We start from the raw sequence: 13,723 nt of genomic DNA, 5'->3' as shown, positions 1-13,723 counted from the left end.
GTCACAACTACTGAACTCTATCACTGTAGCTCAGAATCAGCCATAAACAATTATAAGTGAATAAGGGTAGCTATAGGAACTGAAATTTTATGTAATTTCTTGTATTACAAAGTATTTCTCTTTTGATTTCTGTCAACTACTTATAAATGTAATTTTTTAAAATTTTTATTTATTTTTTTAAGTCTTTGGCTGTATAAAAAGAGGGGCAAGTAGGCCAGATTTTGGCCCATAGGCTGTGTTTGCCAACTCCTGCCATGTAGTTGTGATTTGTTGGAGCTTTTTTAAACTAAAAATGTTTTAACTAATTGTGATGCAAGTGGATGGTTTCAAATATATAATAGTATAGAAGAAAATAAAATGAATCAAAATGTGTTCCCACCTCTAGCCTTAATCACATGCTCCACAGATAACCACTATTGATAAATATTCATTTCCAGAAATTTTATAGGCATGTACAAGCTTATATAAATAAATGTACAGCTTTTTACATTCATGAGCTTCTTATAGGGGATGTGGGGCATAGCTCAGATGTGGAGCATTTGCCTAGCATGATCAAAGCCCTGGGTTTGATTCCCAGCACTGTGCCTGCTTTCCCAAATTTGTGTGGGCTTCTTATGGACTTTTCAGCATTTAGTTTTTATCCTAACAATGTATTATTACCTCTTTCCTTGTCAATACTTAGAGATGACTTAGCTTATTCTTTTTAACGGCCCCAGAGTTTTCAATTGTGTAAATGTGCTATAATATTTAACCAAGTCCCCATTGATGTTTCCCATTTGGAAACATTTAGGTAATTTCCCCTCCTCCTTTTTTTTTTTTTTTTTTCCACTCAAAACAGTGTTTCAGTGATGGTACATCTTTACACATCCATCATTGCGTAACATCCACAGGATAAAGTCTGGGGACATGAATTGCTGAGTCAAAAGATATGTGCATTTAAAATTTTGATAGATATTTCTAAATTCCTGTTGTGACTACTATAGGGCCCTCTGTCCATTTGCTTTCAGGGTTATACCTCCGTTTTTGCTATTTGGTCTTTTTCTGATTTGAGCATTCATCACAATGAATTTCAGTATAATGCCTTGATGCACATGAACTTAACACACTGTAATCCTATGGAGGGCAAAAGTGCAGCTGGCAATTTGTCTCTGATTCTTGAGATGAAAATGGCTTTAAAGAATATAAAGCCATCAAAATAGTGCCCTGAAATCTAGGGTTATCCTGGACATTGTCACACAAGGTACCACAGTAGAAATTGTTCTTTTTACAGACTTGGTGTTTAGCACATGTTTCTTTATGTTTGTTTCCCATTACAGTAGAGTTTTCCATTGTCAGGCATTTATGTAAACATAGTATTAGCTAATAAATATGCTGTGCTACTCTTGTACTAGAACTTGGAATACAATTGCTTTCCTTTCTGTTTGGGGCTTTTCCTTTTTGACTCAATAAAGGATTAGAATAATGATTTAGTAGGCAACAACACAACACCTTCAAGTGCAAGCACTGTTAGTTTTGTTTCTTTTTTCTTTTTCTTTTTCTTTCTTTTCTTTTTTTTTTTTTACTTAAAATACATTTCTGTTCATAGGTTGTCATAGAATTTTCTCTTTACCACTCAATCATATCTACTTACACAAGCAGTCAAGCAGTCAACAAAGAAGAAATTTCTTTTTTCGAAGACAAAGAGATATTTCACACAGTATAGTTGTGCCGGCTGCAGTTTCTCCAGCGCATCCAGTTCCTAAGGTACGGTATTGCCTATTATCTGCTGCTTTTTCCAGCCAAGATAAAGATTGACTGCAGAAGTGATCAAATGTTTTTTGCACCTTTGATTTCCAGGCCATTTAAAGTCATAATTTAAAACTTGGTTCGTGATTTAAAATTAGGATGTGAGAAGTTTTAACATCCTGTAGTTCTAGAACATTAATTTTTAAAAAGAAAGCTCTGAGTGTAGAACTGCTTAGCTTGTTTAGAATTTAAATTTCTATCCTCAAATTTTCTATATTAAATTTCTAACGTGAAGATAAAAACTATACATATGTGGTTTCCAAACTTTTAGGACAGAAAATAACTATAAAATTGGGATGATTCAAGAGAGATTACATGAAACTAACACACTGGATTTTTTTTAAAAGCTTGCTCTTATACTTTCCATTTCATTAGTGCTCTTATACTTTCCATTTCATTAGTGCTATCTTTGAATTGTCCTTTAGAGTGAATTAAATAAAATATCTTGTTTGAGAGCATTGTTGACTTTTTTTTTTTTCAGAGATTGCAATTCTGTGGAAAGACAATCTGACCATTTTTCAAAATGAAATATAAAGGAGCTGTGTGGGTCATTTAATAAGAGTAGCTAAAAGAAATATGAATTTGTCACAAAACCACTGCTTTCTTCCTTTTGCAGTTTTTAAAAATGTTTAACAGCGAACCCATATTAAGAATGATTTGCCTCCTGAAGGTGAATGGCCCATTTTGTTGTAGGAGCTCATGAGAAAAGAAAGACCACCAGAGCCCAGAGTACATTCCTGGCTTGGCTGAGGCCTGGCCATCATAATGAGAGCCAGTATTTGGTATTAGTCACAAAATTGACATTACTTTTCTTTTGGAAAAAGAAAAAGAAATTGCCAGATAGGTAAAAGGATTCTTTTAGACATATCAATCAATTTCAAGAACAACCCAATATCCTCTCTGCCAGGTTATAGAGCCAGAATACAGACAAGATCACAGGCTGTTTGGGGGGAAACCTGGTGAGCTGTGGGCATTAGTGGGGTGGCTGGAATAGAGTAGATGCTTCTTCAGGGCTAAGCTGTGGCAGCCCAGGCAGTGCTGTTGCTTGAATCAGAAAAGCCCCTCTGACTGGAGAATAAGAGAAGATCCTAAAACCCAGCATGGCACTCTTCACAAAGAGAAGAGCCTTAATCGCAGCCTTTCCAGAGTTGTGTGATGTCCCCATTGAATGGTGTTATCTCCCTCACCCTCCTGTCCCAAACTGCTGTGGCATCTTACTGTGTTCTGTTAAACAATGCTTATGTACAATTGCTATAAATAACTTACCAAAGGGCTGTACAAAACCGCTGAACTAAAAGAAGCTCTGTGGAGGATAGTATTATTTCCTGAATATGCCAATGGGTTTAGGTAAGTGGTGGAGGATGGTGTCTACAAGAGTGATCAGGGTTGAATTTTTTTTAATTTGGGGGGGTGCCTTTTGTCCTTGACAAATGATGAAAATGTTCTAGGTAATTTTTTATGTACTCAGGCAAAAAAGAAAAGGAAGCTGTTTTGTTTTATTCTCTAAACTCTGAGTAGGGTTGCCAAGTGTAAGAAAAGTGTATGTGTAATAGGCTTCCATGGACTTGACAGTCAGCCTTTTTACAAATATTCATTGAGAGAGGGTGTTGGGAGCTTCCCTTGCATAAATTTGATCTTTGTGTTAAGAAGATGAAAGTGCCTTTTAATTTTAATTAACCATTTGGCAACTTGGAAGCTTGGTGCTATTTTTCATCAATGGTGATATGCTTCCAACAGGGTTGGGAGGAGGAAGAAAAGAAAACTACTGTTTGTTTTGACCAGAAGTCTACTTCAGTCGAGTTTGACTCAAAGCATGGTGAGGTTAACAGACCATCCAGTGGCAGCACTAACGGGCAATGTTAAGTTCAAAAGGGCAGGGGAAGGAACTGGGGGCAGCCTGGAAGGTCTGTTGTGCTGGCTTCGAAGGTCGGTGCTCCGGCAGGAAGGGCAGAGCTCCATGAAGCAGGAGGCTGTGTCCGAAAAAATGATCCCATTGTCGTGCGCTGGGTTCTGATCTTCGTTTTCAATCCTTTTTCCTCAAGCACATAAAGAAGCCAGACTATGTGACGACAGGCATTGTACCCGACTGGGGAGACAGCATAGAAGTTAAGAATGAAGATCAGATTCAAGGGCTTCATCAGGCTTGTCAGCTTGCTCGTCATGTCCTCCTCCTGGCTGGGAAGAGTTTAAAGGTGGTGTCTTACCAAGCCTCAGAGTGACTTCCATAAGGGGCAACTTCTTTCTCTTTCACCCCCTTTTTTTTTCTCTTTCACCTTAATTTTTGTTTTTTACACATCTAATTCACCTTCAAGAAATTTAGTAAAGCCTTGGGATGGGAGAAAGGGACCTTATTATTTTATGTATTTATTGAAGAGGTAATTTTAAAATCCAAATTGAATTTTTACCAGCAGAATTCTAGAAATACCTTGGGCTAAATCAGCCTATCCAAGTTGATCAGTGGCAGATGGCTTTGACTTTTGCCTCTTACTCCTGCCTATAATTTCTGCTTTTGTTTCCTTCATTATTTCTATGTGCTTGAAGAATTGTTCTACCTTGTAGTTTGCCTCCTATTTTCTTGCATTAGCTCTGCAATGAAAGATCAGACCAGATACACAAAGCTATAGATATAATGGCCATATAATTGTATACAAAAATCCTAAAAGATTTAGTTCTTTTATAATAATTTGAAACACCCTGCTCCATAGAGATAATGAAAGAAAGTAAAGCCTGTCGTTTCCAAAAGGAGGGCAGAATTTAGGAAGACTCAAAGATGAAATCACTTACTGTGTCATCTGTATAATAAACTTGTTAGAGCAACATAACTAAGCATAATGTGAATATAAAATAACAGAAAATTATTGGAGAAATAGTTAATTTTTAATAACAGATTTTATTTTGTTTTAGATTTTTATTTATGATTTGTGAATTTATGAAAATAGTCTACAAGTGCTCATTAAACTCAATTTCAGGGGCCGAGTCTAGCTTAGTGGTAGAGTGCTTGCCTAGCATACATGAGGCCCTTGGTTCAAGTGAGACCCAACACCACAAAAAAAAAAATAAAACAAAAACTTCAATTTCAGTTTTTCTGTTCGGGAGCAAGTGGTTATCTTCTAATAAGGGAGAAATTTGTTTTAAACACATTTACTTACTTAGGCATAAAAGAAATCAGGATTAGTGACAACCAAATCTCTACAAAATGTATCAGACTGTGTTTCTAAATGATGACCCCTAATCTCCATCCCATTGCTATAAAAACCATGTAATGTTTCACTGAACTAAAGTGTGGGTTGACCTACTTTTTCAGACCTGTTGTCTAAACCAAAAATCCTTTGGAGCATTTATTCAAGTTTCCATTAGCCATAGTACTAACTATTGAGAAAGAGAAAAGGATTGCTGAAAGACATATTGTGGAAATCTTCAGGCTAAAAAGGACTCATGTCATTTAATGACTCACAATGATTTAGAGGATCCTGGAGTTTAAATTTTCTATTTCTTAAGAGTCCATAATACTATCATTTACCCCTGCCCCCCCCAAAATCATCAAAAAAAGCATAATTGAAGATGGTAACACTAGTCATAATTAATTAAAATATTGTATAACACGTTTTTTATAGTAAGTCTATACAATCTCACATGGAAGTGCTGTTATTATGGGAATAGTTGGTAAATACAGGAAATGTTTTCAACTGTCACTGCATAATTTTTGTATTTAATATTACAGGTTGACATGACAACTGAAGAGATAGATGCTCTTGTTCATCAGGAAATCATCAGTCATGACGCCTATCCCTCACCTCTAGGCTATGGAGGCTTTCCAAAATCTGTTTGTACCTCTGTAAACAACGTACTCTGTCATGGTATTCCTGACAGGTATTTGTTTTTTGATAACATATTGTTCCGTTGGAAACTAAAACATGAAAATAAGATCTATAATGTATGTTGGAAAATACTATGGCTCAATTGAAATCCACCTGTAAACTTCAGAAGTTGATTATGATAAAACAAAAATTTTGAAGTATTTCACTACAAAGTGGATATAACACCATCATTTAATATTTGTTAAAACAGTATGTGATATACAGTAGTTGTACAGTAACTATTTCTTTTATTTTCCTCAATTTTTACCATATATATGGTGAAAGTCCAATGCAGGCAAGATTTTTGTTATCAACTATTGTTTTGGTTCTTTATAATATTGAGATAACTAATAAGTACATCTTTTTAAAGGATAGGTGATTTTTTAAACAATGGCAATATGTTTGTTTTATCTATTTTTTATAAAATTTGATGTGACTAACATAAGACATAGATCAGATGTAGTTATTCCATTTATGTCTCTTTCACTCCAAATTATCATTGCAATTCATTGAGTTTGTGATAGTAGTCATTAGGTATTTACTTTTTATTCCTTTTATTGAGATCTATCACCATTTTTTCCTTCTGTTTATGTTTCAGTCGACCTCTTCAGGATGGAGATATTATCAACATTGATGTCACGGTGAGTAAATCATACAAAAAATAGTCTTTGATCAACTTCAGAATTGCTAGTAGCAACAGGAAGAAGAGTGGATTGAAAATGTGAACTGCACCGGTGGAAGTGCTGTTTACTTCTAGCCCCAGACGCAAGCAGCTGGTTTCCTTTTTTGTCTTTAACTCTGTGTTTATTCCAAGTAAACCCAGGCCTGACTTGAATTTAGGGCTGGAATCAGATGCACTGAGATCAATGTTGGCCTAAGTGAAATGTCAACCCAATCCTGCTATGTGTCATGTTTTTGAGAAGGTGTAATTGTTATTGATCCACTGTGTAGTTAATGCAGAGCACCACAGCACTGGGCAGCTGCTGAAGCTAGATATGTATGAGATGAGCTAACACGAAGAAAGCCAGCATTTTTCCTTCACTCTGCCAAGATTGATCTTCCTCTTCCTGCTGATTTTGAGTGGGGCCTGTCATTATCTTACTCTGTCATTAGGGGCTACATTGGCCTGTGTGTCAGTCTATTTGGACAGCAACTCTTTTGCTAGCAGTGTTCCCTAGATTTATTAAAATCCCTGAAGGTAACATTGTGTTCCATTTCTGGTATAGAGAGTCTTGAGCTCAAAGCATACAGTGGTTTTCTCTCTGAACTTTTTAAAGTTTTCACCAAATGGTTAATGGCCTTTAAAAAAAAAAGTTAATTTTTAATAACAGATTTTATTTTGTTTTAGATTTTTATTTATGATTCATGAGTTTATGAAAATAGTCTACAAGTACTCATTAAACTCAACATAGGGACTTCAAATTGTATAAGCTTTAACCTTTTCTAATTTTCTTAGCCTTTTACCATTCTCAGACTTGAATTATTTGTGCTCATTTTATTAAAAATTATTGTAATGATACCTTTGGATTATGTAGATCATAAAATCTGTACATGATTAATAAATACATTTTAAATAAATAAATACAATTTAAATATCTGATGAGAACCAGTTGAGATGGACAACATTCAAGGGATAGTTTCTATTAATGAGAAAATATTTTTAGTAATAATTGTTTTTTTATCCAGACCATGAAACTTAAGTGGAAGTTGGAAAGAGATAGAAATGGGCATCCAGTATTTGAATTCAGTCATATTTTTAGTTAAGTTAATTCAGCCTTTTTTCTTCATATCAGCTGGTATAAGGATATATAGCCAAGGATTCTTTCATTGCCAATACTATTTCCTGTGTTATTTTGTTTTACTTAGAATACTTGAACATTTGCTCCACATACTCTGTTGGTATCTTTCCAACTCAGAATCATGTAGGAGGTATTTTATAAAGTGTTATTATCTCACCTGATCACCCTCTAATGAACTATTGCTGCTTGAATGAAATCAGCGTATTCTTCCATACTGTTTCAAATGTATCCAAAGAGAATATTTTATTACTTTTCTAGATTCTTTTAATACGTAATTTTGTTTTTAAATTTTAAATTATTTCAACAGTTAACAAAACTCATAAAGCAAAGTGAAATTTCAAGTGTCTAGAAATGTGAAGGAACCTAGGAAACATATAGGTTAGTATCTTTTTTATTTTCTTCTGTATTGGGTATTGAACCCAGGGCCTTATGCTTGCTAGGCAAGTGCTCTGCCACCAAGCTACATCCCCAGCCCTACATTAGTATTTTAACAAATTATATTTTTAATGAAATTTTTAAAATATTTATTAAAATATTAGTTGGACATAATATCTCTATTTTATTTATTTATTTTTATGTGGTACTAAGGACTGAACCCAGGGCCATGCAGGTGCTGGCAAGTGCTCTATCACTGGGCCACAACCCCAGCCCTCTGATGAAATATTTTGTTAAGTCAAGGACTCCATTACCAGATTCTATAATTTTATCAGAAAATACTCATTATATTTTATAGTTTACTTCTAGTATCCATCACAAGAAAATAGTTTTCTTTTTCTATTAAAAGTTGGATATTTTTTTAAAAGACAATGTGGTACTTATAGTAGTTGCTCAATAATATTTCTTAAATAAATGAAGTATAAAACAAGAATAGTTTTTGGATACAAACACTGGTTATATATGTTGCCACCAACTCCCAAAAGCATTCAAGTATTATACTTGAATCCTTCAAATAGTCATTTTGAAAACTAGTAAATATATGAAAAACAAATAGAATTTCTGAATAATACATTTTTACCTAAAAACAGTTACATAAACATTTACAGTTACAGATGTTCTTGAAAAATTACTCATTAGCAAATTTTATATTCGTGTATATAGATTGTAAAAGACAATAAATGGGAATGAACATATTTAACACTATTCTTTTACAAAGTAATTAAGATAATTTGATACAGTTGTGAAAAAAACTTGATTAGAAGGCAACTTGTCTGTGTGTCTGTCCTGACTTATAAAGTGGAGATCTTCATGAAGTCCTTTCTTGCTTCCCTCATAGAATATAGGAGAACATTTTTAAAGATGCAGAATAGTATACAAATTTACAACATAAATTCAGAATTAAAACAGAACATTCAGATAAATATCTCTTTAATAGCAGTTTCTGCATTCAACTTTATGAGAAAAAGAACTGTGAAAAAGAGTACAAATTTATGCAAAATAGTAAATCCCATGCTACCTCCAAGGATCAATATTCAACCAGTCTCCTCTGCCTTCTGTATTTATTATAGTGTTTGGTAATCATTGATTTTTTTAATAATAAATCTGGTGACTTAAAGATCTTGTAGGGTTTCTGAATCATTGAAGACTGATAAAATTATATTTTCTGTAATTTTTCTCATAAGCCTGTTCTGTTCTGTTCTGATTTTTTAAAAATCCATGTAGAGTGTTTTCAGTGACATTCTGCTATCTGGAACATTTGATTAAGACTTCACTTTAGACATGGGATTTTTTTTCTATAACATATTTCATCCTCATATTGAGCCATTTCAATTCTTAGAACTAAATTCTCCTAGCATCCATTATAATACGTCTTATCTTATTTCTTCTTGTCATTATATATCACTTCCAAATCTAGAACTGGTAAATAAAGATCATATAAATCTTCAGATATTAAGGAAACTTTTTACTATGTTAAATACTTCTTAGTTTTCTAAATCTATCCTGGTAATTGCAGGTCAGTGTATTTTATTTGACCACTAATTTTTGTATACAATGACCAAATAAAATACATTTGTGTTCTCAAAATTAAAATGAGGAATCAAAATGTTACACTAGTGTTTCTAATCATAGTGCTGAAATAAATGTATTAGCCATTTATATGTTTTTTAGACTTTGTCATATCATTACATGGCTTCATCTTTTTACTTTCTGTAAGGTTTCAGTGTATCTGTTTTATTTTTTATAGGCAAATAAGTATAATTCTGAGAGTGTAAAGCACCTGAGTTTACTAAATACATAAATGAATAATATGTGTACTTTAGGAGAGTAGATTTTTAAACAAGGACATATTTTAAAATTTCTGCCTGCGTTTAGGTCTATTACAATGGCTTCCATGGAGACACCTCTGAAACATTTTTGGTGGGCAAGGTGGATGAATGTGGTAAAAAGTTAGTGGAGGTTGCCAGGAGATGTAGAGATGAAGCAATTGCAGCTTGCAGAGCGGGGGCCCCCTTCTCTGTAATTGGAAATACAATCAGGTAAGCCTTATACTGACAAGTAAAGGGAGGGTTGGCAAATGGTACAAAGGTTATTGGTGGCTGGGTATAAAGTTGATGACATGTTTTATGATTCAGAACCATCATTTCAGTCTGATATCACTATGTGAACTGCCAGGCTGCAATATTCTCCCTTAGTTGAAAAAAATAAAAATAAAAAGACTTTTTAAAAGGGAATTATACCAGGGTCAGCAAAGAAACTTACTGGAATAGCCAACAATATTTATATGGCATCTTATGTTTTAGCTCGACATATTGGTCTATAATGTTGCTGTACTTAAAATCACACCAAATATGGAAAAAAGTGCTTAGGAAGGGGATGAGCATTCCAACTCTTGGATAAGGAGAAAGGAGAAAAGCTAATATATTACAAAGGTGTCAAGTGAAACATATTCCTATGATACAAAGATAAAAGCTGTTGACTCAAGCAAGCCTTATCTTTTGATTAGCAAATTAGTAGATTAGCAAGTAACCCAAAAGGGTGATCTCCTGTCCTTTTTCTGCCTGGTTCACTTTTCCTGTAAACCATTGTTTATTTCCCACACAGTATTCTATGCTTGCTTTCTGAGTGTATGTGTATTTTCTGAATTCAAGACTTTTCTTTGTAATCTGTTACCTACTTTTGGGTCTTTTTTCTCCTAGCTCTTTTGAAGTAGACATGCAGAATATGTGTTTTCATTTAAAAGTAACGCATTTTGTTAAAGAAGATCACATCAGTACCCTTTAAAGTACTGTTCTCATTAATATGAACCATTGAATACTTCCCATTTGTCTAAAGATGGAAGGCTTAGTCACCTTGAAAAGATGCTGCCTTTTTTCTTCATACGCCTTCAAATACTTTAAGAAAAAAGGCAGTAAAATATCAGTTAAATGCATTTATGGCTTTAAAAATATTGTAACAGTGTCTGAATCAAACTTTAGTAAAATCTCTTTGGGTTATATCTGAGAAGCTTTTATTGAAGACTTTGAACAAAATTGTGTTTTTGACAGTTTTAAATTATAGGCTAACTAGCCTGGGAAAAAAGGATAGTGTCTCTCTGTTCTTTCATAGGAAATGTTGAATCAGACCCCTACTGGGAAAAGAAATTTAATGCATATCTCACTATCTTACTGTCCATGAATATAATAGAAATGAATTCAAAATGCAGTTTTATTTTTGCAAATGGGATGAGTCGATAGATGCACCTCATATTTTTGAACACCTAGGGTTCAACAAATTTACTGGTGGTGCTCTTGCATTTTAACAAAATTTATTCTTCAGTAGAAGGGGGCAGAGAACACTAGATTCTTATTCAAGCATTCTATCGAGCTCTGCATTCATGGCTGTGTCTAAAGGGCATGTCAGCCTTTGATTCTCTCTGAGAGGTAATTATCCTTTTCCTGTCACGGAACAACAAATGATAGCTAACTACAGAGGCACATTTGCAGTAGTCACATTCATCAACTGCAGAAAAAAAAATTCAATTTAATTGTGCAACACAGCTGCACATGGGCTTTTGAGCATTTCTGTTGTTCTCCCTGTCTCGCTATTCCTCCCTCCAGATCTATTTTTTAAACTTTTTTTCTGGTTATTTTTTCCCCTTTTTGTCTCTTCTTCCATTTTTACTCTCTGTACTTTCTTGTTAAAGTAATTTTCCTTTGTGGCTCTCATTCTTTTTTCCCCATTGAAGGCTATGAATGTAGAAAATTATCACAATTACTCATATAATTGAGCCTCTTTGTAGCAAGTGCAACTCCAGTAGCCTTTCTCCATCATGAAAATGGTTTCATTATAGGGTTTTTCATATTCTCTGACACCATCTACACAGAGGAACAGGCGTGCAGATGAGATGTACTAGGAACAGGCTAGATCAGTAAGGTCACAGTAGGAATAATTAGCTCTGCTATGGAAAGAGCATCTAGGCCTTTTACTGCTACATAAATGTACTGTCCGTGGCTTTTAGTCACAAAAAAAACTTACTAACAAATGGAGCTCCCGCCTACTACTTTGAAAAAAAGATTTGTATCAACACTACAATTTTCCATCATTAAGACTAATAACACAGAGCCTAGTATACATCAAGGGGAATAAAAAGAAAAATCTCACATTCAAGTGGTGGCTGGGTGCTGACCTTTGTTCCCTTTTTTTGTGTACGACTTAACTCTTTACAAAAAAGAGCCACACGCCACACCAACATGCAGGTGAACTCCAGCTAGTACTAGCAAAGCACAGCATTCAGTCGGAAAATCTGATAAATCTCCATGCAGGATAATGCATTTCATTACATATTCACTACATTAATTCTAGCTACATTAAAAAAAAAAAAGAAGAAGAAGAAACAAGAAGAAGAGTAGAATTGAAAGTGACATTGGATTTTAGCTATCTGGATGCAAAGGTCAGTTTTTGCAGAGTATGAATTTGCATGTACAAGCTCCTTTGAAAACCAGATCAGTCTCAACAACTGCACATACAAAACTATGTGGGGGGAAAAAAAAACAGACAATGAAGTTCTTACTTTTACCCTAATGCATTTCATTATTTAGATGGTTTATGTCTGCGGTTGGTGAGGAAACTGGCCCCAATTGTAACAAATATTTGTTCTGATGTGTTAAAGCAGTGTTTCTGAACATCTGTTATTTTGCCTTTTTTTTTTTTTTATTCAGACAAAATCTTAAGAGAGTAAGCAAACAAATGGTATCCACCTTTGAGCCAAAAGTACTTGAAATCTTTACAAACCAAAGGTTTACAAACATCTTTCAACTTGGTCTCGTTTATTGTAAGATATTCACCATCTTTGCACAGCCTCCCTTCACTGCTACCCTCTGAAAATAACATTTAAGCAGCTTGTCAGTATTTTATTACTCCAAACCTCCAGATCTCTAAGGAATATTTTTGAATTTTCCTCTGAGACCTAGAGGATCGGATGATTTCTGTGAAGAAGTATCAGTCAAAATGATTTCACAAAAAGACTCTCTGTGTGCCCTTTTGCTTTGCGAGGGATGCCTAGTGATCTTTAGGCCACAGTGTTGTTATACTCGTTGTACCTCCATGTGCTTTAAAACATTCCTAGATCTGTATTTTTGTTAACTGTCTCTAGATTATATTATCTATGTGAGAATATTATAAATGTATAGATTCATGCATCACAAATATATGATAGGTCAACCAAAAATAATTCAGGTTTATAGTTGTAAATGTCATGATGAAAGTATCAATAAATGGCTTTTAATGTTTAATTCATAAGTATATGTTTTGATATTAATCTAGAACAATATAAAGCAGATTTTTTAAAAATAATCTCTTTCTATTAGATTATGCACAAACAATAAGTGGCTCAGGCAAAATAAGTCATTTTAATGTCATCTGTGATGGATTTTTCTTGACAGCTACTGTAAATTACAATTACACTGCTTCTCTCTACACATGAAAGTAAGCATTGCAATAAATTATCTTTTATTTCAATCCATCATGTCTGCTCTTCAGAAACAGAAAACCTCAAATAAAAGTTCAGCACTATTGTAAGAAAAACACAGTAATTTGTGATCTAGTTTGAAACAAAAAAATGTACCACTCTTTTGGAAAACAGTTGTTGGCTTTCAAAAATATTACTAATTATACTTAAACATTCCTGTCATTATAGGGGATCCCTGAATTTGTACATTCCTTCATTCAAAGACTACTATTTAGATTAAAATCTAGAAAGATTAAAGTAAAATTACCTAACTGAACAAATCAGGTGCCATTTGTGATCCTTTATTAGAGATGTGTGACCCTTTGGAGATTACTGTTGCTTATAGGATTCATGTAAAA

General features: G+C 34.0%; 1 protein-coding gene across 2 annotated transcripts in view; it reads left to right on the top strand.

Annotated features, from left to right (window-relative positions):
- Positions 1–13,723, top strand: part of Metap1d (methionyl aminopeptidase type 1D, mitochondrial) — an 81,112-nt gene that overhangs the window by 61,040 nt on the left and 6,349 nt on the right. Inside the window, exons 2-6 of one of the 2 annotated variants that reach the window (XM_076865995.2) lie at positions 1,586–1,743; positions 3,828–3,977; positions 5,507–5,655; positions 6,241–6,283; positions 9,752–9,915. In XM_076865995.2, coding sequence (XP_076722110.2) covers positions 1,586–1,743; positions 3,828–3,977; positions 5,507–5,655; positions 6,241–6,283; positions 9,752–9,915 — 664 coding nt within the window. The remainder of the gene's footprint in view (positions 1–1,585; positions 1,744–3,827; positions 3,978–5,506; positions 5,656–6,240; positions 6,284–9,751; positions 9,916–13,723) is intronic. The other variant, XM_076865998.2, reaches the window with a different exon arrangement.

This window comes from Callospermophilus lateralis, chromosome 9 (assembly GCF_048772815.1).
Source record: "Callospermophilus lateralis isolate mCalLat2 chromosome 9, mCalLat2.hap1, whole genome shotgun sequence".
NCBI classification, from domain to species: Eukaryota; Metazoa; Chordata; class Mammalia; order Rodentia; family Sciuridae; genus Callospermophilus; species Callospermophilus lateralis.
The sequence above is the reverse complement of the archived record's forward strand: the minus strand, read 5'-3'. Positions and strand labels throughout refer to the sequence as shown.